This window comes from Mobula hypostoma, chromosome 6, assembly GCF_963921235.1.
Source record: "Mobula hypostoma chromosome 6, sMobHyp1.1, whole genome shotgun sequence".
Classification (NCBI taxonomy): Eukaryota; Metazoa; Chordata; class Chondrichthyes; order Myliobatiformes; family Myliobatidae; genus Mobula; species Mobula hypostoma.
Genome location: NC_086102.1, coordinates 49,343,847 through 49,371,719, shown reverse-complemented (window position 1 = coordinate 49,371,719; position 27,873 = coordinate 49,343,847). Strand labels below are relative to the sequence as shown.

Here is a 27,873-nt window from a genome sequence, read left to right as displayed (position 1 = left end):
GGGAGCCAGGATGGGAAATGGAAGAAGAGAAGAGTGGGTGGAGAGAAATTATTAGAAGTGGGAGAAATTGATGTTCATACCATCAGGTTAGAAGCTACCCAGACCTGAGAGTGACCACGTTGTGGAGGAGGTCATGGACCAACATGTCAGAATGGGAATAGGGTTTAGAATTAAAATGGTTCGCCACCAGGAATTCTGCTCGACAAAATGATTCCCAGTTTATGTCAGGTCTCACCGATGTCGAGGAGGCTGCACTGAGAGTAGAAAAGGGTAACTGAAGTTGAAAACCTCACACATGGCAAAATGCTTAGTCTACAAAGCAACAGTGATCACTGCCCTCTAAATGTCTTTTTTTTGGAAGTATTGTTTTATCTGCAACTTTACATTCTTCTGGTACTGCTCCAAATTCTGGTCAATTTTGGTGGAAGCATTGTACGCTTTTGGTACATGATTTGTTCAGAGTATAATGACCAGTCAAAGAAGGTATAACAGCACAAAGGGTTGATTTAAGAGATAGGGAAATGGTGTGTATTACCAATCTGTAGTTGTATGTTATTTGAATGTATTTAGTGTCTTATAAAACACCAGGTTAATAATTGTTTTATTATTTAACAGGCTTTTGATAATTTAAGTCTCAGTGATCACCTTCTCAGAGCTGTTCTGAATCTACTGCGACGAGAAGTATCTGAGCACGGGAGGCACTTGACACAGTACTTTAATCTCTTTGTTATGTATGCAAATCTAGGTAAGAATGTACTTGCAGTTTTACTGCATAATTGCCAAACTAATGGAATTTTTTTTAACTGCCGAAAAGCGTTTGATTTTTATTCAGATGTTCTTTTTCGCAGTTTGTGGGGGAAGGGAGAATCAGATGTTTGAAAATGTTTTCGAAGTTGCTTTCAACTGTGGTTTAATTACATCACCATAAAATCACCATGCAATGTTATAATTTCCTTTACAATAAAGTGGTAGAGACTTAACTTAAGGACGTTTGAATGTTTATTGCCAATTGGCTTTATTCACACTTGTCAGTCTCATTGTATTATAATGAACCCATTTCAAAAAGAGAAATTAATTTAAGCAGTATTTTAAGAATTGGTTGCTTCATGTTATCTTTTTCATTATTGTATTTCATCTCTTTCACAGTTTTAATCAAAAGCTGTGCTATTAAAATTGTATGATTTTTGGGGAAGGAATGTTATTCCAGGAAGGCATATCAGCTTATTTTCCAAAAACTGAGATGCATGTTAGAAAACTGAATTGAAAATAGAAACTACAGGAAATACTTGTCATGCAGAAAATTTGTAGCAAGGAACAGAGTTTGTTTCTGGTCAATGATTTTTCATCAGAATGAAATCGTTGAGAAACAAATTTATTCTGACTAAATGACTCTGTCAGTCAAAAGCAAATGCCTTTTAACTAAATGTAGACACTACAAAAATATAAAAATGGCGTGTGTGTCTGAAAATATTGGTGAAGCAAAGATAGGGGAAAAGCTAGTATATATATAAAAAGCAAACTAAAAGTCATGATAAATGGTGAGAAGAGTCTGTGATATTTTGTTGGCTTCATGAAAAGGCATGTTAAAGCAACTCAATGCCATGCCTTGTATGAAATTTTTTGATTTTGGATGCTGTACCTTGGAGAAAGTACATCAAAATCTGCGTATTTTATTAAAATTTGCGTCTGCATTATTTACCTCATCATTTTGTTTTACTTTTTAAAAACCCATGTTTGCATGACTTGCTGAATACTTCACTATCCAAACAAAACAGAAATTTCAAAATTAACATGTTTACTTATCTTCAAATAATTTTGAGCTGAACTAGTTTAATGGAAGTTTTTAGAAATATTGTTATCTCGTTCCCTGCATACAGATGTTGTGACTTCATTGCAATTTGTCAATGGTTCCATTGTTTGTTAAATTTTGTTTTTACCAGGTGTGGCAGAAAAGACACAATTACTTAAACTGAATGTTCCTGCAACGTTTATGTTAGTAGCTCTGGATGAAGGCCCAGGACCACCTATCAAATACCAATATGCTGAACTGGGAAAACTTTATGCTGTGGTATCACAGTTAGTCCGTTGCTGTGATGTATCATCACGCATGCAGTCCTCAATTAATGGTAAGAAACATAATGACCAAAATAGTGCCTTCAGAACCTAGAAGATTATTTGTAAGCAATCTTTGTAGTTTTTTCAGGAAGCAAAAAGGACAAAATACTCATCCATGCCAGCCAGAGTTGATGCTTGTGCATATTTAGTTTGTTTTACTTAAAAGAATTGTGTTAGAATTTAACCATAGAAATGGAAGGAAGAGTCGGCAATGCACTTGAACAATGAAAGTATTTGAACTTCAGTCTATTTAAGAATGTGTCCCATAATTCCATTTGTGACCAAAATGTATTAAAGTTCGAAGTACATTTATTATCAAAGTACAGTGGCGTGCAAAAGTGTGGACACCCCTGGTCAAAATTTCCGTTTCTGTGAATAGCTAAGCGAGTAAAAGATGAAATGATTTCCAAAAGGCATAGAGTTAAAGATGACACATTTCTTTAATATTTTAAGCAAGAAAACTTGCTCATTGCGGCCAAAAAGTTCTATTCAAGATGTTCAAAGGAACATCTGAACAAGCCTGATGCATTTTGGAAACAAGTCCTGTGGACTGATGAAGATAAAATAGAACTTTTTGGCTGCAATGAGCAAAGGTATGTTTGGAGAAAAAAGGGTGCAGAATTTCATGAAAAGAACACCTCTCCAACTGTTAAAGCACGGGGTTGGATCGACCATGCTTTGGTCTTGTGTTGCAGCCAGTGGCATGGGGAACATTTACTGGTAGAGGGAAGAATGAATTCAATTAAATACCAGCAAATTCTGGAAGCAAACATCACACCATCTGTAAAAAAGCCGAAGTTGAAAAGAGGATGCCTTCTACAACAGGATAATGATCCTAAGCACACCTCAAAATCCACAATGAACTACCTCAAGAAGTGCAAGCTGAAGGTTTTGCCATGGTCCTCACAGTCCCCTGACCTAAACATCATCGAGAATCTGTGGATAGACCTCAGAAAAGCAGTGCATGCAAGATGGCCCAAGAATCTCACAGAACTTAGAAGCCTTTTGCAAGGAAGAATGGGTGAAAATCCCCCAAACAAGAATTGAAAGACTCTTTTCTGGCTACAGAAAGTGTTTACGAGCTGTGATACTTGCCAAAGGAGGTGTTACTAAGTACTGCCATGCAGGGTGCCCAAAGTTTTGCTTCGGGCCCTTTTCCTTTTTTGTTATTTTGAAACAGTAAAAGATGGAAATAAAAAAGTAATCTTGCTTAAAATATTAAAGAAATGTGTCATCTTTAACTTTATGCCTTATGGAAATCATTTTATCTTTTACTCGCTTAGCTATTCACAGTAACAGAAATTTTGACCTGGGTGCCCAAACTTTTGCATGCCACTGTATGTATACTATATACAACCTTGAGATTCATCTCCTTATAGGCAGCCAGAAAACAAAGAAGCTCAATAGAACCTACTGAAAAAGACTGTCATGCACCCAAGGTGTGGGGGGAAAAAAATGCAAATGATAAAAATAAGCAAATAACATTCAGTACTGAAGTTCACGTAAGTGAGTATATATTTGCGAATCCACTCACAACCAATCCAGGAGTCTGTTGGTTACAGGCCACAGCCTCAGTTCAGCACAGAGACGCGTAAACCTTGCAGTTAACCTTGGCCTTTGATATCTGAGCATATACTTCTATTTATAGAATAGATAATTTCAAATATTTACAGTCCTTTGAGGAAAGAAATTTCTCTAGATCAAGTAATTCATCTCCTGTCTTGAGGTAACACCTACAGTTCCTGTTGCAGTATGTTAACAAACTACTTTCAGGTGCATGTTTCACAATTATGTTTGACAGAATAATTGGGTTTCAAAGCTTCCTAGGTTAAGTAACCCATTGTAACTGAAGTAATATTCAAATCTTTATATTGTATAGTCATGGTACATTTCAAAAGAGTTATTGTGAAATTGAGTATTTTCATTGTCTATAAATACTGGTGAACTATTGCTCAGTTAACAGTAGCATTTTGCTTATATCAAATGGGATTTTTACTTTGTAAGGAACATGAACTGGTCTTATTGAAACCTTGTTTGTGTTGACATGTAGTGGGCAATGGGTAACCCCAGGTAATTTCTAAAATAAGGACATGTTTGGCACAGCTTTGTATTGTATCGAAGGGCCTATATTGTGCTGTAGGCTTTCTATGTTTCTATAAGGTTAACATTATATTCATGTGTTTCTCAGTCTTTGCACACTTCTGGAGAAGGATGGAAGGACTTGAAGAGAAACTAAGTTAGTTTAGAGAAAAGAAGTTCAATTCTTTGTACAATGGAACTTCAGCCATTTCTATTCTGTTTATAGGTTTCTAAACCTATAAATATTTTTTTCTTTTAGGAAATCCACCCCTGTCAAATCCTTATGGTGACCCTAATTTGACCCAGCCTATAATGCCAGTCCAGCAGAGTGTGGCAGATATCCTGTTTGTACGAACTAGTTATGTGAAAAAGATTATTGAAGACTGCAGCAATTCTGAAGAGACCATCAAACTGCTTCGCTTTTGTTGCTGGGAAAATCCACAGTTTTCTTCCACTATACTCAGTGAACTCCTTTGGCAGGTCTGAAACTAACTTTTTGGGGATGGTTGGGGTGGATGCTGAGGATTACATGAAACAAAATCAGTAGAGATATAGATTGCACAATAATACAGATACTGAAAATGGGAAATAAAGACAATGATAAACAAAAAAAATTAACATTGGCAACTTCTGTTAAGGGAAAGATAAAATTTAATGTTTCAGGCGAAAAAATCATTGTCAGATATATGCTAACATTTTTGAAAGAATTTGGAACCAATGAAACATTCTGGTGGGTAAAGTATAATGCCTGAAAAACTTTAATTTTCATGCTTCAATTTAAAATTAATTTCACCTTTCCCCAATTTCATTTGTAAATTCAATAAATTATAATAGAATTAATTTTCTATCTTTTCCATATTCCATCTGCTTTTCTGAAGTTATCGTTTCCTTAGTTTGGAAAAGTAAAGTCACCATGTTTTTAAACAAGAGATTGAAAACTCTGTTTTCAGAGGTCATGCATGATTCAAGGTTGGCATACAGGTACAACAAGCAGTTGAGGGAGGTGTAAATGCTATTTCCTTTTTGCAAAAGGGTTTGTTAGATGATTTTAATGAGAGCACATTGGGAGCACTCTGCAATATTGGCAGGGAAGGTAAAGGTAAATTCACTGTGTGTTTTGATGAGCATGTTATTCTGAAATCTAATCTAAATTTGAGTAGGATTGACCTGAACTCACTAGTGTTCGGAAGATTGAAAGGTGACATTGTTAAAGCTTTAAATACCTGAGACATTTACCTATAGACGCGCAGAAAGGCTATATTTTCAAACCAGAAAGAGAAGTACTGTAGTAAGATTAGGATTTGCATTTCTAGAGGTGAGTGCTATGAATGTTCGGTTTTAAGAACAAGAGTTAGCCATGTGACCTCGAGTCTGTAACCCCCATCTCAGCCTTGAATATGATTAAGATAGCTCTGTATTCACTGATATTCAGGGCAAGAAATTTTAAAGGTTCACAGGCTTTGGATAGAAGTAATTCTTCTTCATCTCAGTCTTAAAATATTTTGGAAATATTCACCATAGCTTTGGATTTCCAGTGTCAGTTGTTATGTACTATATAGTATTTACAGCACTGTTAAGGATTATTCAGCTAGACATTACAAGCAACTGACTTTTGTGCCTACTTATTTTGGACTCCATTTCAATAGGAAAAGACTTGTATTTATCAAATTGTCATGTGTCTTGCTAATTTTTTAAACAGCCCTATTAGGGTATCTTTCAACTTTTTTTAAAAAGACCCCCCCCCCCCCAGGCAATTATGTCTTTTCTGGTAACTTTAGTCTTCCAGTTGTGGCATCATCCTTGTAAAACTTCATCTGTGAGGTGTTTGCTCTGACACATAGGGTTTGTGGATTAGGGAAGGGTTTTAGGAGATGATGATCAAGGTCCATGAGAGAAAGTTAGTTTAAAAGGAGATCAGGTATGCAGTGGGTTAAAGCAAGGTAACTTGTTGGACGTAGAGTAAAGATCATGGAATTATCTTGGAAGCTGTCCTTGGCTTCTGCGGCTCGTCACAATGCAACAAACCAGAAAAATGCCTTGGATGGAGAATATGCACTCCTGGGGGGGGGGTCTGCACACATGTCTCATACTGGAGAAGGTGTGGTAAAGGAAGAATGGCTGTGACTGCCAACACAATCAACTCAATGTTGTCACATCCAAACCTTAATGCTACAAAGTACAAATGACTAAAAGTTTTTTTTTAAATTACGGAATTGCTGTTTCTTTTCCATTTTGTATTTATTTCCTTCTCTCTGCATCAGTTCCCTAAGAATGAATTTTATTCTGTATCTCAAATTTTTGGGTAGTGATTTGTGAATTTCGTAAGGGCAAATTTCCATAATTTTTATGGCTATAACGTAGGGGTTCTTGTGCATTTCAAAAGAGGTGTTTACATTGTTCCCTCCTTTCCTGAGATAACTTTTTGTGATTAACATTATTTATACATTTTTTTAAAGTTTTGATCTCAAACTGCATTACTTATCTGCATTGTTACTTTATTTAAAAACTGCTCCACATTTGATATTTAATTTAACTTTTATTCCCTCCCCCCCCCCCCCCCAAGGTGGCATATTCTTACACCTATGAACTTAGGCCCTACTTAGATCTTCTGTTGCAAATCTTGCTTATAGAAGATTCATGGCAAACCCACAGGTGAGTTGTACAATACTAAATGTACAATACATCTTGAATGTTCTGCAGCAAAGTGCCTTAAAGAGTTTAGTAAATAATTACAATTAAGTGTAATGTCTAAATGAAATTAATTTGGGATGCCTCTATCTTTTTCTCTTACTGTCCCATTTTTCCTTATAATATGGCAGTAGAAAGCAAATGCACAAGTCACTGTGCTCTGTTGTTTCAGCAGAATATGTTTTTTTGTGAAACTGTTAGCTTTTTGGTCATTGTAGTTTAACTCCAGTTTTGAATTTCATGCACTTGAATTATTGCATTGACAAGTAGAAATGTCAATTTTGTTTTACTTTCTGTACCCACAAATGTGACCATTGAAGTGTACCCACTGGCTAAGCTAATCTGTCATAATCAATTGATAATAAGTTATATGATGACTTTATCAGTGAGCCATTAAAGAGCACTAGAAGTTGATCTGTATGCAAATATGGGAATGTCATTTTTGAGTCATTACCGTTTTTACTAATGTATGAAGTACACGACCAATGATGGAAGAAAAACTTTTGGCTATACTTGTATATCAACACATCCTTCTCTATTGACTATCCACATACCTGAGTACACTATCCAATTTTTACTTATAACTTCACTAATTCCAGAATTTCAATTTGCAATCAGTCTGCTGGATTCATGTGATTGTAATGGTAGTGAAGAACTGATATCACTGATGACACTCCTGAAAATGGTTAGGGTATCTTGCTAATGTTTAATAAACCATTTACTTTGAGGTTTTCACTTAGCTAAATACATTTCAATTTCCAAGTTTATAAAATTCTGCAATAACCCTCCAATTAAATCTTCCATCTATAATTTATCTATTTTGATTTCATATTTGCTTTTTGCTTGTTTCTAATCAGTTCTCTATCGAATCCCAGCCAACGATTGTTCTTAGACTATTTGAGAGCTCAATGATTTTACTCTCAGCATTTGTTATTACCATAATCATTGTGCCAAATGTTTTTACCATGCAATCATAGCAATAAGTTGCATTCAAGTCAAATGCAGTTTTAAATTATGATATAGATTATAAGCATATTTAGACCATAAGACATAGGAGCAGAATTAAACCATCTGGCCCATCAAGTCTGCTCCGCCATTCAATCATGGAGGATCCTTTGTCCCCCTCTTCAACCCCAGTTCCCAGCCTTCTCCCCGTAACCTTTGATGTAGATGCCATGTCCAATCAAGAACCTATCAGTCTCTGCCTTAAATACGCCCCAATGACCTGGCCTCCACAGCTGCATGTGGCAACAAATTCCACAAATTCACCACCCTTTGGCTAAAGAAATTTCTCCACATCTCCGTTTTGAAAGGGCGCCCCTCTATCCTGAGGCTGTGCCCTCTTGTCCTAGACTCTGCCATCATGGGAAACCTCCTTTCCACATCTACTCTGTCTAGGCCTTTCAACATTTGAAAGGTTTCAATGAGATCCCCCCCCATCCTAAATTCCAGCAAGTACTGACCCAGAGCCATCAAATATTCCTCGTATGATAACCCTTTCATTCCTGGAATCATCCTTGTGAACCTCCTCTGGACCCTCTCCAATGCCAGCACAACTTTTCTAAGATGAGAGGCTCAAAACTGTTCACGATACTCAAGGTGAGGCCTCACCAGTGCCTTATAAAGCCTCAGCATCACATCCTTGCTCTTGTATTCTAGACCTCTTGAAATGAATTCTAATACAGCATTTGCCTTCCTCACCACCATCTCAACCTGCAAGTTCACCTTTAGGGTGTTCTGCACAAGGACTCCCAAATCCCTTTACATCTCAGATTTTTGGATTTTCTCCTCATTTAGAAAATAGTCCGCCCATTTATTTCTACTACCAAAGTGCACGATCATGCATTTTCCAACATTGCATTGCAGTTGCCACTTTCTTGCCCATTCTCTTAATCGAAGTCCTTCTGCATCCTACCTGTTTCCTCAGCACTACCTGCCCCTCCACCAATCTTTGTATCATCTGTAAACTTAGCAGCACAGCCATCTATTCCATCATTTAAATGATTTATATACAGCGTACAAAGAAGTGGTCCCCACACTGACCCCTGCGGAACACCACTAGTCACTGGCAGCCAACCAGAAAAGGCATCCTTTTATTCCCACTCTCTGCCTCCTGCCAATCAGCCAATGCTCTAATCATGTTAGTAACTTTCCTGTAATACCATGGGCTCTTAACTTGGTAAGCATCCTCGTATGGCACCTTGTCAAAGGCCTTCTGAAAGGTATTTATCATCTTTTCTGTTTGCCCACTTTAAACAAATGAAATGCTTTTTCTCCTTTTCAAATAATTCTACACTTTGACATAATGTAGCAGGTTAATTTTTTTAAAAAGTAATGTTTTCAGTATGGGATCCACCTAAAAGTTAGGTGTTTTTTTTTGAAAAATTGCCTGATGTGGATTTTTTTTTAAGTTAAATTCTTAAAGTGTACTTAATGCTGTGGAATAAGCACATAACTTGTCAAGATTACCACATCTGGAACTTAAATTACTTTGGGTGTTAATGCATTGGAGAGTTTTAAGAAACAGCGTTATGATTGTAAATTAGGACGAGGGGAAATGAGGTGGTGTCCAATCCAGCTTTTCAAAATGAATAAAAGATGTAAACAGGTACTCTAATTGGAAATGTAATCATGAATCTGGGGAGCATTAGTGTAAATTTTACTAAATAGTAATTAAGGAACTCCTATCGTTTTGTGTATTTGACTAACCTAAGTGTATGTCAGTTGCTAACACTGTGGATCTTATTAATTCTTACTCAAATTTTATTCCATTAGAATGGTAGGCTGAAAGTTTACATTTAATTCTTCATATAGCATGTTTTAGATATTGTGCTATTAGCAGAAGTGCCAATTAATGGGAGGTCATTTTCTCAGAGGCACAAGTGTGAGACATTACCACTGATGCTCTGTTAAGTCATTAATATGGTGTTCCTGCTACAGCCCTTCAAATGGGTTGCCTTTGTTCATTTACCTGTAAACTGGTAGATTGTGTGAAGGATCTGTAAGAATTTATGACACCACTTAAAATTTATTACAACTCAGCAGTATATATGCATATATAAACTTAAGCAAAACACAAGTGGTGAGATAACTTCACATCTTGAGTCTATACACTAATGCAGAAATTTGATTTGAAAAGGTTTTCCTCTTTCTTACAGGATTCATAATGCTCTGAAGGGAATACCTGATGACAGAGATGGGCTTTTTGACACTATCCAGCGTTCGAAAAACCATTATCAGAAGAGAGCATATCAGTGTATTAAGTGCATGGTTGCCCTCTTCAGCTCCTGTCCTGTAGCCTACCAGATTCTCCAGGTAAATCTCTTTCTAAATAAGGTGCTCAATACAATCACATGAGCTACCTCTAAAATTTTGCATGGTCTTTCTAACTCAGTTTTATCCTTACTAACAATGTCCCTTGCATCTGATCAGCCCAAGAATAAAATGTCACATTTTTGTTCATAGAAAAAATACTCATAATTTAGTGGCTTATGAAAAGAAATATTGATTCAGAATCCCTGCAATGGAGTGAAAACGTTTTCTAGAGCGGATTTATTTACGTTATGAACTTCAAGGAATTTCTGTCTTTCGATTCTGCATATTTCTGTCAGATGTTCACTCATTCTTCTCTTCTCTAAAGGAAAAAGTTCCAGGTTGTTAGATCAGTTCTTGTACCTGTAGTCTCTGATCTTGTAAATCTTCTCTGGATCTTTTCTCTGCCTCTACATCCCTCATATGATGATATCAGTATCATTTGTGGTTTTATATTCTTTCCTCAAATGGTAAAGTCCAGTATTATCCATTTTTTAAACCTGTTCTGCCACTTTCAATAACTTAGGCACCCAAACCCCCAGTCTCTGCTTGCATTCTGTTTAATCTTAAGTTGGAACTTTTTAATTTAAGTAACTAAACCTTGTCTGTCAATTGCTGGTGTGTAGATTACTGATATATAGATTTCGGTATGGACTAGATGGGCCATTACATACTGGAGAATATTGTTTAGCAAATTGGATTTTCAAATACAAGTACAAAATTGTGAAGGAATTGTTTGGGAGTACTTCCAAGGACCAAAATATCTTCCTGTTTTTAATATAATTCTGTTTTCTTATTCCCCTTGCTCATTTCTTTCAATTCATATTAAAAAGCATGTGGCTATTACACCAAGCAGAGTTTAAAGCATTTCTGAGACTCATTCTTGCTGGAAATCATACTACATTTTAATAAAACAAATTTAAATTCAGCTATTTCATGGATAAAAAGCAACATAGTCCATAAGTCTGGTCACTGTAACTACCTATCTTAGTTACTTTTTAATGCTAAATAATTTAACATTGGTCTGAAAAAAAAAGGATCTCATTAGAAAATAATATTCATATTCAGCCATCTCCATTTCACTGTTCAAATTATTATTCTTAACTCTGTTAACATTTCTAAAAATATACATTTCATCATATTCCCTTAAAACTAGCATTGTGTTGTTCATATTTCAGTATTATTTGAATAATATTGTAAATATATTGTTTGATTAAGCATTCTTTGTTCAAACAATTCATTGTGGGTTATATGTAATACTGCGTGAATGGCATATGTCATCACACCACCACGCCATGCGTACTGTACGTGCCTCGCTTAAAGTAAAATCGAGGTTAAACTCACTCTCAGCCCCATTGTTTTCCTTTCAATTAGTTTTTATATTTTGGAGTTACAAAATATAACAGCAATAACGAGGAAGTACTAAATAAATTTGAGATGACTATCTATCTGTTGAAGCACAGAGAGACGGTAGAGTTAAAAAAAACGCAGTGAGACATTTGCATTTTTTTTTAAAAGCAGTACAGCTGATGTTCCTTTGGAAGGGAGAGGGAGAAGTCGGTCAGTTTTTTTTAAAAGGGCAGATTGTGGACAAATTCAGAGTTCATAAACGGTGGGTACTGGGTGATAATCATAAATTTTAAAAAGAGCAAAAGTGACTGGCTATATCAGAAAGATGGAAGTGATGGATTGCACGAAAGATAACTGGCTGCTGTATATGGAACAAATTAAGCGTATTTTGAAGCAAGTGAAATAGCCATTGACAACCAAGTGCCAGTTTTGCTGAATGCATTGGGTTTAATGAAATATAGTTTGGTTAGAGCTTTGACTACTCCAACAAAACCAGCCAAAACGAACTTTGCTGATATCGTGAAAGTAATGCAGGAACATTTAGAACCCGAAACCGTTATTGATTGCAGAATGCTTTAGGTCTCATAAGCAGAATCAAAAGAAAGGAAGGTCCAATTCAGTGTACATGGCTGAATTGAAGAAGTTGTCTGAGCATTATTAGTTTGGTAATGGGCTTATTGATGCACTGAGAGATCGTTCAGTTTGTGGAATCTTGCAAGAAAGCATTCAAAAACAGCTAATTGAAGCACAACTCACATTTAAAAGAGCATTTGAAATCACTGTATCAATGCAGGCAGGCACACAATTGGGTTGTAGTCAGAAATGAAAGTGAGCGTGAACAAAATTGCAACATCTGAACAGTAACCTGCCTTGCCAAACAAATTGTGTTACCATTGTGGCAGGGGCTCACTTACACCAGTCCAATGCAGATTTAAATGTGAAACTCGCAGAAAATGCAACAAAGGTAAATGGACTGCACAAGAAAGAGAAAAAGATGAAAAGTCAAGTTGCAGTTTCAAAAAGAGCATTAATCTCCTTGCTGTTGATGAAAAATCTGATGATGTGAGTTATACAGAACTGCATAGCCTTGAGATTTACAATATGGAAACTACCAAGGGACAAGCAATATGGCTTATACCAGAAGTGAACAGTAAATTACTTAAAATGTAATTGGACACTGGCTTGGCTGTTTCAGTCATTCCACAAAATGAGTTTGAACAGCATTTCCAAGATACTGAACTGAAGCCTGTATACAATGCCTATAAAAGTATTCACCCCCTTGGAAGTTTTCATATTTTATTGTTTTGTAACATTGAATTACAGTGGATTTAATTTGGCTTTTTTGACACTGATCAACAGAAAAACTCTTGTGTCAAAGTGAAAACAGATCTCTACAAAGTGATCTAGATTAATTACAAATATAAAACACAAAATAATTGATTGCATTAAGTATTCATGCCCCTTTAATATGTCACATCAAATCATCACTGGTGCAGCCAGTTTGGTTTTAGAAGTCACATAATTAGTTAAATGGAGATCACTGTGTGCAGTCAAGGTGTTTCAATTGATTGTAGTAAAAATACATCTGTATCTGGAAGGTCCAATTGCTGGTGAGTCAGTATCTTGCAAAAACTACATAATGAAGACAAAAGAACACTCCAAGCAACTCCGTGAAAAGGTTATTGAAAAGCACAAGACAGGAGATACAAGAAAATTTCCAAGTCACTGAACATCCCTTGGAGTACAGTTAAGTCAGTCTGAAAACATGGAAAGAATATGGCACACCTGTAAACCTGCCTAAAGCAGGCTGTACTCAAGAACTGAGTGACCATGCAAGAGGGGGTCTAGTGAGGGAGGCTACCAAGAGACCTATGACAACTTTGGAGGAGTTACAAGCTTCAGTGGCTGAGATGAGAGAGACTGCGCATACGACAGCTGTTGCCTAGGGTGCTTCACCAGTTGCAGCCTGTGGGAGGGTGATAAAGAAAAGGCCACTGTTGGAAAATAAACTCACATGAAATCTTGACTAGAGTTTGGCAGGAGGCATGTTGGAGAGTCTGAAGTCAGCTGGAAGAAGGTTCTATGGTTTGATGAAACCAAAATTGAGGTTTTAGGCTATCAGACTAAATGCTATGTTTGGTGTAAGCCAAACACCACACATCATCAAAAACACACCATCCCTGCTGTGAAGCATGGTGGTTGCTGCATTATGCTGTGGGGATACTTCACTGCAGCAGGCCCTGGAAGGCTTGTGAAGGTAGAGGATAAAATGAATGCAGCAAAATGCAGAGAAATCCTGGAGAAAAACCTGATGCAGACTGCAAGAGAACTGCAACTTGGGAGAAGATTTGTTTTCCAGCAATACAATGTTCCCAAGCATAAAGCCAAAGCTACACAGGAATGGTTTAAAACAGTGGTCCCCAACCACCGGGCTACAAATATGTGCTACCGGGTTGTGAGGAAACGATATGATTTGACGATATGAAACGATATGAGTCAGCTGCACCTTTCCTCATTCCCTGTCATGCACTGTTGAACTTGAACACCATCCCCCCCGGTCGGCCGGTCCGCAAGAATATCGTCAATGTTAAACTGGTCCGCAGTGCAAAATAGTTTGGGGACCCCTGGTTTGAAAACAACGAAGTTAGTGTCGTGGAGTGACCAAGTCAGAATCAGGACCTCAATTTGTGGCTGGACTTGAAAAGGGCTGTTCACCCACATTCCCCATGCAATTTGACAGAGCTTAAGTAGTTTTGTAAGGAAGAATGGGGAAAAATTGCAAAGCTGATGAAGACCAATCCAGACAGACTCAAGGCTGTAATTGCTACCGAAGGTGCACCTACTAAATAATGACTTGAATGGCGTGAGTACTTATGCAATCAACTATTTTGTGTTTTGTATTTGTAATTATTTTAAATCATATTGTAGAAATCTGTTTTAACTTTGACATGAAAGAGTCTTTTTCTGTTGATCAGTGTCCAAAAAAAACTAAATTAAATTCACTGTGATTCAACATTGTAAAACATGAAAACTTCCAAAAGGGGTGAATGTTTTTTATAGGCACTGTATATCCTATTAAGAGCTTGTACTGGAGGGAAAGCTAACTCAAAGTTCAAAGTACATTTATTATCAATTACATGTATGTCACCGTATACAGCCCTGAGATTCATTTTCTTGTGGGCATATTCAATAAATCCATAATAGAATAATAACTAGAATTATTGCAAGAATGCACCAACTTGGGTGTTCAACCACTGTGCAAAAGTTAACAAACTGTGCAAATACAAAAAGAAATAATAATAAAACAATAAGCAATAAATATCGAGAACATGAGATGAAAAGTCTTGAAAGTGAGTCCATAGGTTGTGGGAACATCTCAGTGGTGGGGCAAGTGAAGTTATTCCCTTTGGATCAAGAACCCCATAGTTAAGGGGTACTAACTGTTTCTGAACCAGATGGTCCTGAGGCTCCTGTACCACCTTCCTGAAGATGGCAGCGAGAAGAGAGCATGACCTGGAAGGTGGAGACCCATGATCAACTGGACTGGTCCACTACTATTTGTAGGATTTTCTGTTCAAGGGTGTTGGTGTTTCTTTCTATACCAGGCTGTGATATAGCCAGTCAATATACTCTCCAGTATATGTTTATAGAAGTTTGCCAAAGTTTTACATGTCATGCCAAGTCATCACAAACTCCTAAGGAAGTAGAGGCACTGCCATGCTTTCTTCATAATTGCAGTTATGTGAGGGCCCAGGACAGGCTTTCCGAAATGATAACACTATGATAACTCCTGTGGGAATGACATTTGTAACAATGAAATAAAACAAGCAACAAGCCACATTAGGCTTGTATGTGGTAAAAGCAGGAGGGCCATCATTGTGGGAATGTGATGAGACGACTGCAACTTGATTGAAGATCCATCCACCATTTGCATACCACAAAAATGTTCAAGGATGAAATTGGAAAATTTAAAACACATCGGGTAAAATAGTGCTAAATGAAAGTTTTGCCAAGTTTTACAAAGGCCTTCTGGTTTCTTATAAAATATCCAGTAGCCAGTGAGCTAGATCACATGGTGGCTGAAGAAATTCTTTCTAAGGTTGAGTGGAGGCCATAGGCAATGCCAGTGGTCCCAATAGCCAAGAACAACAGATCTGGCAGGATCCGTGATAATCTTAAGGTCACCATCAATTCAGCACTAAATGTAGAATTAATACCTTCTGCTCAGGATTGAGAATACTGTATCTTTGCAAATCTTTCTGGAGGGAAACACTTCAGCAAAATGGACTTGGCTGAAGCCTACCTACAGATCAAGATAGAAGAAGAGTCTCACCATAAACACTCACAAAAGGGCTTTATCACTATAATAGGCTTATTTTTGGAGTCGCATGGACCAGGTGCTGCAAGGCTGTCTAGGCACTCAGTGTAACCTGGGTGACAAGGAATACCTTCAAAATCTCAAGACAGGTTAAAAAGATTGGAAGATTATGGGCTCTGAGCACGATGCAACAAATATGAGTTCTTTAAACAAAGCATCACTTACCGTGCTCACACTTCTGACACACAAGTGTGCTGAGAAAATTCAAGCAGTGGTGGATGCCTCAAAGCCAAAGGACGTGTTGTAGTTGTGGTCCTTTTTAGGAATTGTCAATTATTCTAACAGGTTCCTGCCAAACCTGACTACTGTGCTCCACCCTTTCATTACTATAAATCAGGAAGAAATGGCAATAGGCAAAGCAGTGTCAGGTGGCTTTGCAAAAGTCAAAGGAACTGGTGGCATCGGGCATATTATGATCTACACATCGCCAGAAGAAAGATATTCAGTGCTGTCAGAACCACTTCTTGCAGTCTGAGTCAACTCTACAATCCCAGAACCTGAGATTGTTTCACAGCCAGAAGTCTAACCTGCCAAGCAGAGTGATCCCCTTTGTCAGGAAAGACAAGAGGTTATTGCTGCTAAAGGTGGTTCTACCAGTTCTTAAATACAAGGGTTCACATACTTATTCCAGCCTGGACTGTGAATGATTAAACAATATGTTCAATAGAGATGTGAAAAGTACAATTGTTTGTGTTTTATTAGTTTAGGCAGATTGTGTTTGTCTATTATTGTGACTTGGATGAAGATTAGACTACATTTTTTGAATAATTAATGCAGAAAACTAGAAGATTGCAAAGGGTTCACAAACGTCTTGCAAGTGTATATGTGTGTATATATATACATTGTATATGTATACATTTGCAAGGCAGGTGCGGTTCGTCAGCCTTGGACGACAGCCACCTAGGAGAAGGAAAACTGATTTTAAACCACTGCTGTCTTGCGGCTATACCCATCCATGGGAGAGGCTTCAGGAGTAGACCTGGAGTAAGAAATCCAGAGTGAGTGTTCCTACGGCACTTTGATGTTGTTTACAACTTAACTCTGGCAACCTCTACGACAACACTGGTACCAAGCTGTATGGGCGCTTGCCCTTCCCTTGGACTATATCAGTGACATGGAGAGGGGGATTTTGCTACATGGGCAAATTGTCCTGCTTGTGCCCTGGAGAGGACACAGTCCACCAGAGGAGCAAACCCATGATCGCCTGGGGTCGATGGCTACGTACTATATGTGTACAAGTTGAGGTGCATTCTATATTGAGTTGGAGTTTATAGCTAAGCAGGGAAGAGTGTTGTGTATTTAGTATTTCAGTATTATTTGAATAATATTGTAAATATATTTGATTAAGCATTCTTTGTTTAAATAATTCATTACAGGTTATATGTAATAGTACCTGAATGGCATACATCATCATGCCACGAAGTCATATGTACACGCCTCACTTAAAATAAAAAAGCAAAGTTATACTTGCATTCTAGGCTCCCTTGTATTTCTTTTATTTAGTTTTTTATGTTTTGGAGTTATAAAACGTTACAAGTATCCATTTAAGGGCATTCACCTGAAGCTGCTTGAGCAATGGCAATACTCTACTTCCATACCAATTCATTATGCAGCTATATTGTTCCATTTTGAGGAAGCCTGAAGCTATTTTCACCAGTTTCAATTTTATATCAGGAAGTATGATAGAGCATCATGAAAAAGATCTTGGATTGTCATTCATCTCTCTAACCACCCTGTATCCAAATTCCACCTTGGAGGAAGGAAGGGCCCTTTACCTTTTAATTTCCCTCTTGTATTCTCAGAAATAACTTTAAATAATTTGCTAACTACATCCAGACAACAAAAGAAATGTTTCTTTCTCTGACATGCCTCGGTTGCGGGTCACATTGCTACACCATCAATAATTTGATGCCACAAGACTTGGCATTGAATCCTCACCATTTATAATCTATAATAACCTTCACATGTTAGTGTCCTTTCATACGTTTACCAGTAATGTCAAATTAAGTGAAAATGAGCTGTGAGGCTGATGCAGAGTATGCAATAGATTGATGTGACAGGTGGGGAAGTAAGAACAGACAAGCTGAATTTTCTTTGAATGATAAAAAGATTTTAGAAATTGTGAAGCAGTTTCAAGAAGCTATTTAGCCTACTACTTAAAATCAAGGAAAGCTCTCATTCAGAAATAAAAATATGAATTATGCCTTGACTTTCATAACCTCAGAATCAAAAGACTTGACAATAAATGGGTTCCTTTTCAAGGGTGGGTATCCTTACAAAATAGGGGGGAAAAAGTTCTTAATATATAGATTTACTGAAATGTTTTTCCAGAGTAATGGTGACCTGAAACGAAAATGGACATGGGCAGTGGAGTGGCTTGGTGATGAGCTGGAACGGAGGCCATATGCTGCAAATCCTCAGTATACCTACAACAACTGGTCACCGCCTGTACAAAGTAATGAAACCTCAAATGGTTACTTCCTTGAGAGATCACATAGTGCCAGGATGACTCTTGCAAAAGCATGTGAACTGTGTCCTGAAGAGGTAAGGCATTAAACATTGTAGAATTCTTTTTAAACCTTGCTGCCTTATATTTTCAGTATGCAAAAATAGACTTGATCATTATTCATCAACATATGGTTTGTGCAGTCCTTCCTTCCAGACCTCTTTTTTATTTTGTAATAGTTTTGCAATTCACCTCTCCAGATCTATTTATTATTATGCTATACATCCATATGCTGTGCTTCACACTTATAGTCAATTTGTTGATATTGTAGGAGCCTGATGATCAAGATGCACCAGATGAACATGATTCATCCCCACCAGAAGATGCTCCCTTATACCCACATTCACCAAACTCCCAGTATCAACAGGTAAATACATTTTTTTTTCCACGAACTTTTATTTTGCTGGTTGAATTGATTCGAAAAAATCTGAATTGTTGGACTTCACTTAAGTTAGCAATTTATGGTTATGCTAGCATGGATGAAAAACTGGAAGATGAGCTGACTAGCAACAGGCAAAGAATGAGAATAAAGGGCATTTTCTTGGTTGGTGACTTGCAGTGTTTCACACGGGTTAGTGTTGAGACCGCTTTTCATGTGATTTGGATGACAGAATTGATGGCTTTGTATCCAAGTTAGCAGCTCATACAAAGATAGGTGGAGGGACAGGTAGTGTTCAGGAAGCAGGGAGTGTGTAGAAGGACTTGGACAGATTAAGGGAATGGGCAAAGAAGTGGCAGATGGAATAGAGTGCAGGGAAATGTATGATCATGAACTTCGGTACAAGGAATAAAGGTGTATACTACTTTCTAAATGGGGAACAAATTCAGAAATCAGAGGTGCAAAGAGACTTGGGAATCCTTGTGTATAATTCCCAAAAGGTTAACTTGCAGGTTGAGTCAGTGCTAAGGAAAGAAAATGCAATGCCAGCACTCATTTCAAGAGGACTAAATATAAGAGTAATGATTTACTGCTTAGGCTTTATAAGGAAGTGGTCAGACCACACTTGGGGTATTATGAGCAGTTTTTGGACACCATATCTAAGAAAGGACTTACTGGCATTGGAGAGGGTCCGGAGGAGGTTCATGAGAATGAGAATAAGGAGTTTTTGATGGCTCTGGGCCTTTATTCACTGGAGTTTAGAAGAATGAGGGGGATCTCAATGAAACCTATTGAATATTGAAAAGCCTAGATAGAGTGGATATTTCCAACAGTGCAAGAGTCTAAAACCAGACGATTTTAGAGTCTAGCTCCAGAATACAAATTCACCCTTTTAGAACAGAGATGAGGAATTTTTTCTGCAAGAGGGTGGTGAATCTGTGGAACTCATTACCACAGACGGCTGTGGAGGCGTTAAAGTGGAGGTTGATAGTTTCTTGATAGCAAGGGCATCAAAGATTAAGGGGAGAAGGCAGGAGAATGAGTTTGAGAAGAATCATAAATCAGTCAGTGATCGAAAGGCAGAGCAGACTTAATTGATTTAATGACCTATTTCTGCTCCTATAAGTTATCAACTGTAAGATATAGGAGCAGAATTAGGCCATTTGGCCTATCGAGTCTGGTCTGCCATTTCATCATGGCTGATCCAGTTGTCCCCTCAGCCTCAATCTCCTGCCTTCTCCATGTATCCCTTCGTGCCACGACCAATCAATAATCTATCAACCTGTGCCTCAAATATACATAAACACTTGGCCTCCACAGCTGCCTGTGGCAAAGAATTCCTCAGATTCACCACTCTCTGCCTAAAGAAATTCCTCCTCATAAAGGAAGCCCCTCTATTCAGAGGCTGTGTCCTCTGGTTTTAGACTCTCTCACCATAGGAAACATCCTCCCCACATCTCTCTATCAAAGACTTTCACCATTGGATAGGTTTCAGTGAGGTCACCTCTCATTCTTCTGAATTCTAGGGAATACCAGGCCAGAGCCATCAATTTTCATGTGACAAGCCATTCACCAGCAACTTTGATGTATGTTGCTTGAATTTCCAGCATCTGCAGAATTCCTGTTGTTTGCGTTTAAATTCAATCCTGGGATCATTTTCATGAACCACCTTTGAATTGAACCCTCTCCAGTTTCAGCACATCCTTTCTAAGATAAGAGGCCCAAACCTGTTCACAATATTCCAAGTGAGGCCCGACCATTGCTTTAGTTATGGTCTATGCTGAATGAATAAAGCCAATCCTGAATTTCCATATGGCACTTCCTTATTTTAGTTGTACATTTAATTCAGATTTTAGTGCCATAGATAATTCAGTGGAGAAACAGGCTTTTTAGTCCACTGAGTCTGTACTGACCAAGCTTGATCACTGCCTGAAAAAAATAATGAAACCTCAAGTGGTTACTTCCTTGAGAGCTTCTACATTAGCCCATGCCACCACCCCTCACCCTACGCCCAAAGAATCAACCAGTCATCTAGACATTAATGGTAATTTACAGTGAATATTTAACCTCTACCAACACGGCTTTAGGAAGTGGGAGAAACACACGCAAGTCAAAGTGAGAATTTGCATAGTCCTTGCAGACATAGCTAGAGGGCCAGCAATGAAGCTGGGTCTCTGGAGATAGGTGGAAGTAACTCTGGCTATGATGGCAGTAGACCTTGGTCATAAAACCTCAGTACCTGAGTGTGAATGAATCCTTTGTTTTTTGAAAAAATACAGTGGTTCTCTGATACCAAGCTTGAAGTACACATCGTCAAGTAAAACCTTGAAAATGTTGCATTCTCTTGGTAATGCAGTATAATTTCTTTTTTTTAATTTTATTTTTATTTGGATAAGGAATTCACAATTATCATGTACTTTTTTCACACATATAACCTTTTCCATTTTTTTATATGTATAAAACTACCATTATTTATACATTCTTAAGTACACATTGAGATGATATAAAAGGAAAATAAACATTTAAATAGATAATTATGTACTGCGGTAAATCTAACCTATTAGGCTAAGTAATGAAATTAGTTGTTAAGAAAAATGGTAATAATAGTTTCCATACAACCCTTCTGGACCATTTCCACTGGTCCAAAATGTTGCATACAAGCCTATATACCAACCATTATAGGTGTTTATATCCCAATTTGTTCGTGCTTGTTCCTGCCCGCAGACATAATTATCCAATCCCTATGTACTTATTTACTTAATTTTTTCATTTTTTTTTATCCCTTTCCCAAATCTTTCCCTTTACTTGTGTTAATTCTCTATTTTCCAAAAAAAAAAACATTTAGACTAGGGGTGCTTACGTTAGCAATATTACTGTGTTGATGAGAAGAGCAATATAAATCATTAGGAGAGTCATCTAAAGTCTGCTCGCATTGGGGTTATATATTCAATCCATTTATTCCAGATTTGATAAAATGTTTCTTTTTGAGTTCTCAGGGAGTAAGTCAACTTTTCCATTTTAAATATTTCCAAGATAATTTTGTACCAATCTTCTAATGTAGGTGGTATTGGATTTAGCCAGTTTCTAGTGATTGATTTCTTACTTGCCGCTAAGAGGGCCTGCAGCAACTTTATATCTTCCTTCTGTTCAAGGAATACATGCCCCAAATAGAGCGTCTCAAAGTTCAGAGGTATCTGGGACCTAAGTACCTTAACTAATGTTCTATGAATACCTTCCCAAAATAGACTTAATTTAGGGCAATCCCAGAAAATATGAAAATGATTTGCCTCCTTGGAGCCGCACCTTCTCCAACACATCACATTTGTATCTTTATATTTTTCCTGATATGGGGTCTTGAAGTATCTTATAATGTTTTTCCAACAATGTTCTCTCCAAGTCAAAGAATTAGTCGAGGACCATTGAAAGCTGCAGATTTTCCCCCAAGCCTCCTCTGAAAGTACCAACCCCGCTTCTTTCTCCCACTTCTCTTTAATATACAGTGTATTTACATTTTTAGCATGATATAGGCGAGAAACTGATTTACTAGGTATTGAACTGCAAGCCGAATTCAGAATCTTGAAAAATTCTAATTCTACTGTTGATAGGTCTGTATATCTACAACTCTGGTTAACATAGTTTCGTATTTGAAGGTACCTAAAAAAGTCATTATGTTCTAGGCCATGTTTGTCCTGCAGGATTTGGAAACTTTGTAATACTCTTTTATCTATAAATGAGAGGTAGGTTGTAAGACCTTTCTTTATCCATAGCTCAAATCTTTTATCTCCTCTGTTGGGAAGGAATTCGGTATCATATGCACACCATCTAAAGAGTTTTAACATGTTATTAATTCCACATGAATTAACCACCTTCTGCCATACTTTTAATGTAAGATTTATCCAAGCATTATTAAATTTTTCCAACTGGGCCATCAATCCTTTGTCAGCTATTGAGGCCTGAAGAGGAAAACTGTCAACTAATCCAAATTCTATTTCCTTCCATCTAGCCTTATATTCCCTATTACACCAATATAACAGAGGGGTTATCTGTGAGGCATAAAAATAATTTCTCAGGCAAGGAAGAACCATACCTCCTCCTTCCTTCCCTAACTGTAAGGTGTTATATCGAATTCTAGGTTTCCTTCTTTGCCAAATGAAGCGGGAAATCCATTTGTCCCATTCCCTGAATTGATTATCATCCACCTCCACTGGTAAAGTACGGAAAAGATATAATAACCGAGGAAGAATATTCATTTTTATAGTATTTATCCTTGAATTTAAACTTAAAAAGGGGATAAGATTCCATCTATGCATATCTGCTTGTATCTCTGAGATTAATGGCCCATAATTTACCTGTGACAGTATTGAAAGATCCTTCGGCAGGGTTATTCCTAAATATTTTAATGATTTAGCTTCCCACTTAAGATCGTATGTATCCTGCAATTTTTTGGATGGTGTATAATTTAGGGACATAACCTGCGTTTTCTTTACATTTATTTTATAACCTGATATTTTCCCAAAGTCATCCAACAGTGTAAACAATCCTATAAATGATTTTTCTGGTTCACTCAGATAGACCAAAACATCATCTGCGAATAACGCCACTTTCTGTTCAATCCCTGCCACCTTGATACCTTTTACGATTTCGCTCTGTCTTATTAGTTGGGCAAGTGGTTCAATATATAGCGCAAAAAGGAGAGGAGAAATTGGGCATCCCTGTCTAGTGCCTCTCTCTAAAATGAAGGAGTCAGAGAGGTCCCCATTTATCTTAATTCGGGCTGTAGGGCTGTCATATAGAGTCTGAATTACTTTAATAAACCTTTCTTGAAAGCCGAATCTTCCTAACACTCTGTATAGGAATGCCCAACTAACCGAATCAAAAGCTTTCTCAGCGTCCAATCCTACTACCATTGTCTCTGTCTCGTTCTTATTAACCTGTTCTAATATGTGCAGAGTTCTCCTTATATTGTCCTGTGTTTGTCTTTGTTGAATAAATCCAGTCTGGTCTAAATGGATTAGGCCAGGTAAAAGCTTTTCCAATCTGCGCGCTAATATAGATGTAAATAGTTTGTAATCTAAATTAAGAACACTAATTGGCCGATAATTGCCACATTCTAGTTTATCTTTACCCTCTTTAGGAATAACTGAAATAATCGCTTCTCTCCAGGAAGGTGGAGTTTCTCCTCTCTGCAAGATCCAATTAAAGGTGTTAAGTAGTAATGGGGCTAACTGTGTCTTCAGGGACTTGTACCACTCTGAGGTAAACCCATCAGAACCCGGGGACTTCCCAGCCTTTAACCTAGAGATGGCCACGTTCAGTTCTTTGACAGTTACTGGTTCTAATAAACTTTCATTTTGTAAATCTGTAAGTTTAGGTAGATCTAAAAAATTCAATACACTGTCTATATAGGGCTCATTGGGGGCCCGGGGTTGGGAGTACAGCTCTCGATAATATGTTTCAAAACTCTCTTGAATTTTCCCTATTGTACTCTCCACAAGCTTTGTCTTTGGATTCTTTATTTTATGAATTGTGTTGTCTGCTTGTTGTTTTCGTAATTTATATGCTAATAATCTAGCTGATTTACCTCCTACTTCATAATTCTTTTGTCTCAGGTAAAGAAAATTTCTTTGAGTTTCCAACGTATAAATATCATCAATTTCACTTTGCAATTTCCTAATTTCCTGTTTTCAATTTGAATTACTTTTGTTGCTATCTACAACTTGAAGTTGTTTTAATTTTCCTTGAAGGTCTGCTAATTTTTGTGCATTGATTTTTTTCATGTGAGTAGTAATGGAAATAATTTTCCCTCTCAGTACAGCTTTCAATGTATCCCATAAAATCACTGGTGATGTTTCTCCCGTGTCATTAAGGTCTAGATATTCTTTGATTTCTCCCCTTAATCTCTCCATTACTTTCGGGTTATTGAGTATATGTGAGTTTAGCCTCCATAGTGTTTTCCTCATTTTCCTTTCCAGGATTAGAGACATAGAGACTGGGCTATGATCCGACAGATCAATTGTTGCAATATTACAGTTTTTTATCCTGAGTCTATCTGTATTAAAGATAAAGAAATAGTCTATCCTTGAATAGGCTGAATGAGGGAAAGAGTAATATGTATAATCTTTACTAGTAGGGTGTAATTCCCTCCAGACATCTATAATTCCCAACTCCTCCATCAATGAATTCACTTTCCGAGTCAGAGGTTTATTCTGAGTAACTATTCTTGAAGAATCTAATATAGGATTTAATCTAATATTAAAATCCCCTCCACAAATTACTACCCCTCGAGAACTGACCATTAGGTCAAAAATGTGTCTATAAAATGACCATTCACTACCTGGAAGAGCATAAACATTCAGCAATGTTATTTTTGTACCTTCTATTCTTCCTGTGATTTTTACAAACCGTCCTTCTTTGTCTCTAGTCTCTGAAATATGTTCATAATTAAGAGTACTTGATATTAAAGTAGCTACCCCTCTTTTGTGACTCAATTTATATGATGAATAAAATACATGCTTAAAGCCCATTCTTTTTAATTTTCCATGTTCAGATTGGCTCATATGTGTTTCCTGGAGGAAGGCTATTTGTGCCCTCTCTTTTTTCAATTTAGACATAATCTTATTTCTTTTAATTGGATTCAAAACCCCATTAACATTATAGGAAATTATTTTTACCAATTCAGTTTGCATTTTTCTCTAGTAGAAAAAAAGCACTCTCCTTTTCTAACCAAACAGTAAGCAATCCCTTCTCAACAGTAAACCAAGACATATAACCACACCCTAGATATTTCTGAACATATAACATTTGAAAATTTTTCCCGACTTCCCACAGTGAGGCCTGAGCACCGACCCGCCTCAGTTCAGAGGGATAACCTCTATCTTCACCCTGTGTTAGAGGGCCCTCAGCAGTTTGAATAATCATAGAGAATTTTCTCCTATTTATGTCTCGACCATATTTCTATCATTCAAGTTATCCCGCCTAGTTTATTTTCAGTTACCAGTTTTCATTTTACTTTTAAGTCCGATTTACTCTTTTCAGTCATTTCTCTTAATTAATCTGTATTCTCTGTACATTCGCATCTGAATATTTGCAGCTTTTCCTTGTAGTTTGACACTCTGGTTCGAGTGGAGCGTCCTCGCCCCACTAACTGCCACGACTTCTGCCGAATCCTCTCCAGTAGCGACTCCGGTTGGGTGATAACTTTAATAGGTAGTCCCCGGTCCGCCAGGTTCAACATTGCCTCCTCCACCGTAGCATAAGTTTTTGTCCCTTCGTCGTAAAAGACTCTCAGCCGAGCTGGATACAGGGTCTGGAATCTGATGTTGTTTTCCTTCAGGACTCTCCGTGTTTCCGTATATTCCTTCCGTCTGGCAAGAATCCCCGGTCCGTAGTCGTGGTCTAAACTGATTTTGCAGTTGTTCCACATGAAACCTTTCTTTTGCCATGCTCTTTTAAGCACCTCTTCCTTCGTTCTGTAACTGAGAAATCTGATCAGAATCGATCTGGGCTGGGCGCCTGCCGGAGGCTGTGGTGCCAACACACGGTGACCCCTTTCTATCTGTAGGTCTTTTGCGGCCGGTATATCAAGGTTCTCTCTAAGCAGCTTCTCCACGAAGGGAATCATCAATCCGGGTTTACCTTCGGTTCCTTCGGGAACTCCGTAAATCCTCACATTTTCCCTTCTCGAGCGGCCTTGTTGATCTATTAGTTTCCACTGGAGCTGGTCTTGTAGCTTCAGCATTTCTGCTATCACTTCCACGGCGTTTTGTAGCTTCTCTTCAATTCCAACAATCCTCGCTTCGGCTTCATCTATCCGCGAGTTAGTTTTTACTATTTCTCCTTTAATATCTTCCAGCTGTTTGTTGTTATCTTGTCGGAACTCGCGAATCTCTCCGAGAATCAAAGACAGAGTCACCGATTCCCCCTCATTATCTCCGTCCTGGCTTGCCGTGGGGGAGCTAGGCCCGTCGCCTTGCTGCATCTCTTTATGTTTATCAGCCTTCGAAGCGGACTTTTTATTCTTGTTCTTAGACATCATCCTTGCCCCTTTTATTAATATAGTTATGCAATATTAAGTATTTGTCTAAATTCGATTTTGGGGCAGTTTACCTTCTTTTTTGTCGAGAGACCTTTTCCTTACGCCGCCATTCCCTTGATGACCCGGAAGTCCCCCCGGTAATGCAGTATAATTTCAACCTAGATTGTTTTATCATCTCAACTTCTGGGATCAAGTCCCATTCCTTTCCAAGTAGTTCATCTTATTCTGTTGATTGCTTTACCGTAAAGGTTGTTTCCTTGAGATAAAGTCAGCAATTTACCTTGTGTACCAAGTGCGAGGGGTGATTGATAAGTTCGTGGCCTAAGGTAGAAGGAGATCAGTTACTAACTTCAAACTTTCTGCATTATTACTCAGAGTTGAACTGCACATGCATGTAATGAGAACGTCTTGGACCTCCAGGTGGTCCACAGCAGGGGTGATTGATAAGTTTGTGGCCTAAGGTAGAAGATGGGTTATACCACTCTCGTTACGTGCATGTGCAGTTCAACTCTTTGAGTGAAAATGCAGAAAGTTTGAAGTTAATAACTCGTCTCCTTTACCTTAGGCCACGAACTTATCAATTACCTCTGCTGTGGACCACTTTCTGGAGGTCCAAGATGCCGACTTCTACAAAGAAGGGATCATCGGTATGCTCCAAGACCGCTGGACTAAGTGTGTAAATGTAGGAAAAATAAATGTGCTAGGTTTTCTAACATTGACTCCTCCTACCTTGGGCCACGAACTTATCAATCACCCCTTGTATATTATTTATCCCTGTTATAGTGTTTAAAGTACAGGATGAGTTGGTTTTGTTTCTTTAATTTTATTTTTTACTTTTCATCTCTTTTTTACCTTTTGAAATAATGAGTTGTTCTGTATGTCTTTCCTAATAGTCCAATGAAGATTGACAGTTTTTCACATTCAAACGTACACTTAAGTTGTCCTGTGTATTATAGTACTTCTGATTTTTTAGACATAATGAAGCATCCTGTATTTTTCTTGCACAGAATTTTATGCCTGCATAAAATTAA

At 37.7% G+C, this 27,873-nt stretch overlaps 1 protein-coding gene across 5 annotated transcripts in view; it reads left to right on the top strand.

The window, feature by feature from the left end:
- Window positions 1–27,873, top strand: part of usp9 (ubiquitin specific peptidase 9) — a 280,005-nt gene that overhangs the window by 247,154 nt on the left and 4,978 nt on the right. For all 5 annotated transcript variants that reach the window (XM_063050799.1, XM_063050801.1, XM_063050798.1 and 2 more), the window contains 7 exons: window positions 616–745; window positions 1,941–2,126; window positions 4,454–4,674; window positions 6,758–6,846; window positions 10,041–10,197; window positions 18,254–18,466; window positions 18,700–18,795. In XM_063050799.1, the coding sequence (XP_062906869.1) occupies window positions 616–745; window positions 1,941–2,126; window positions 4,454–4,674; window positions 6,758–6,846; window positions 10,041–10,197; window positions 18,254–18,466; window positions 18,700–18,795 (1,092 nt within the window). The remainder of the gene's footprint in view (window positions 1–615; window positions 746–1,940; window positions 2,127–4,453; window positions 4,675–6,757; window positions 6,847–10,040; window positions 10,198–18,253; window positions 18,467–18,699; window positions 18,796–27,873) is intronic.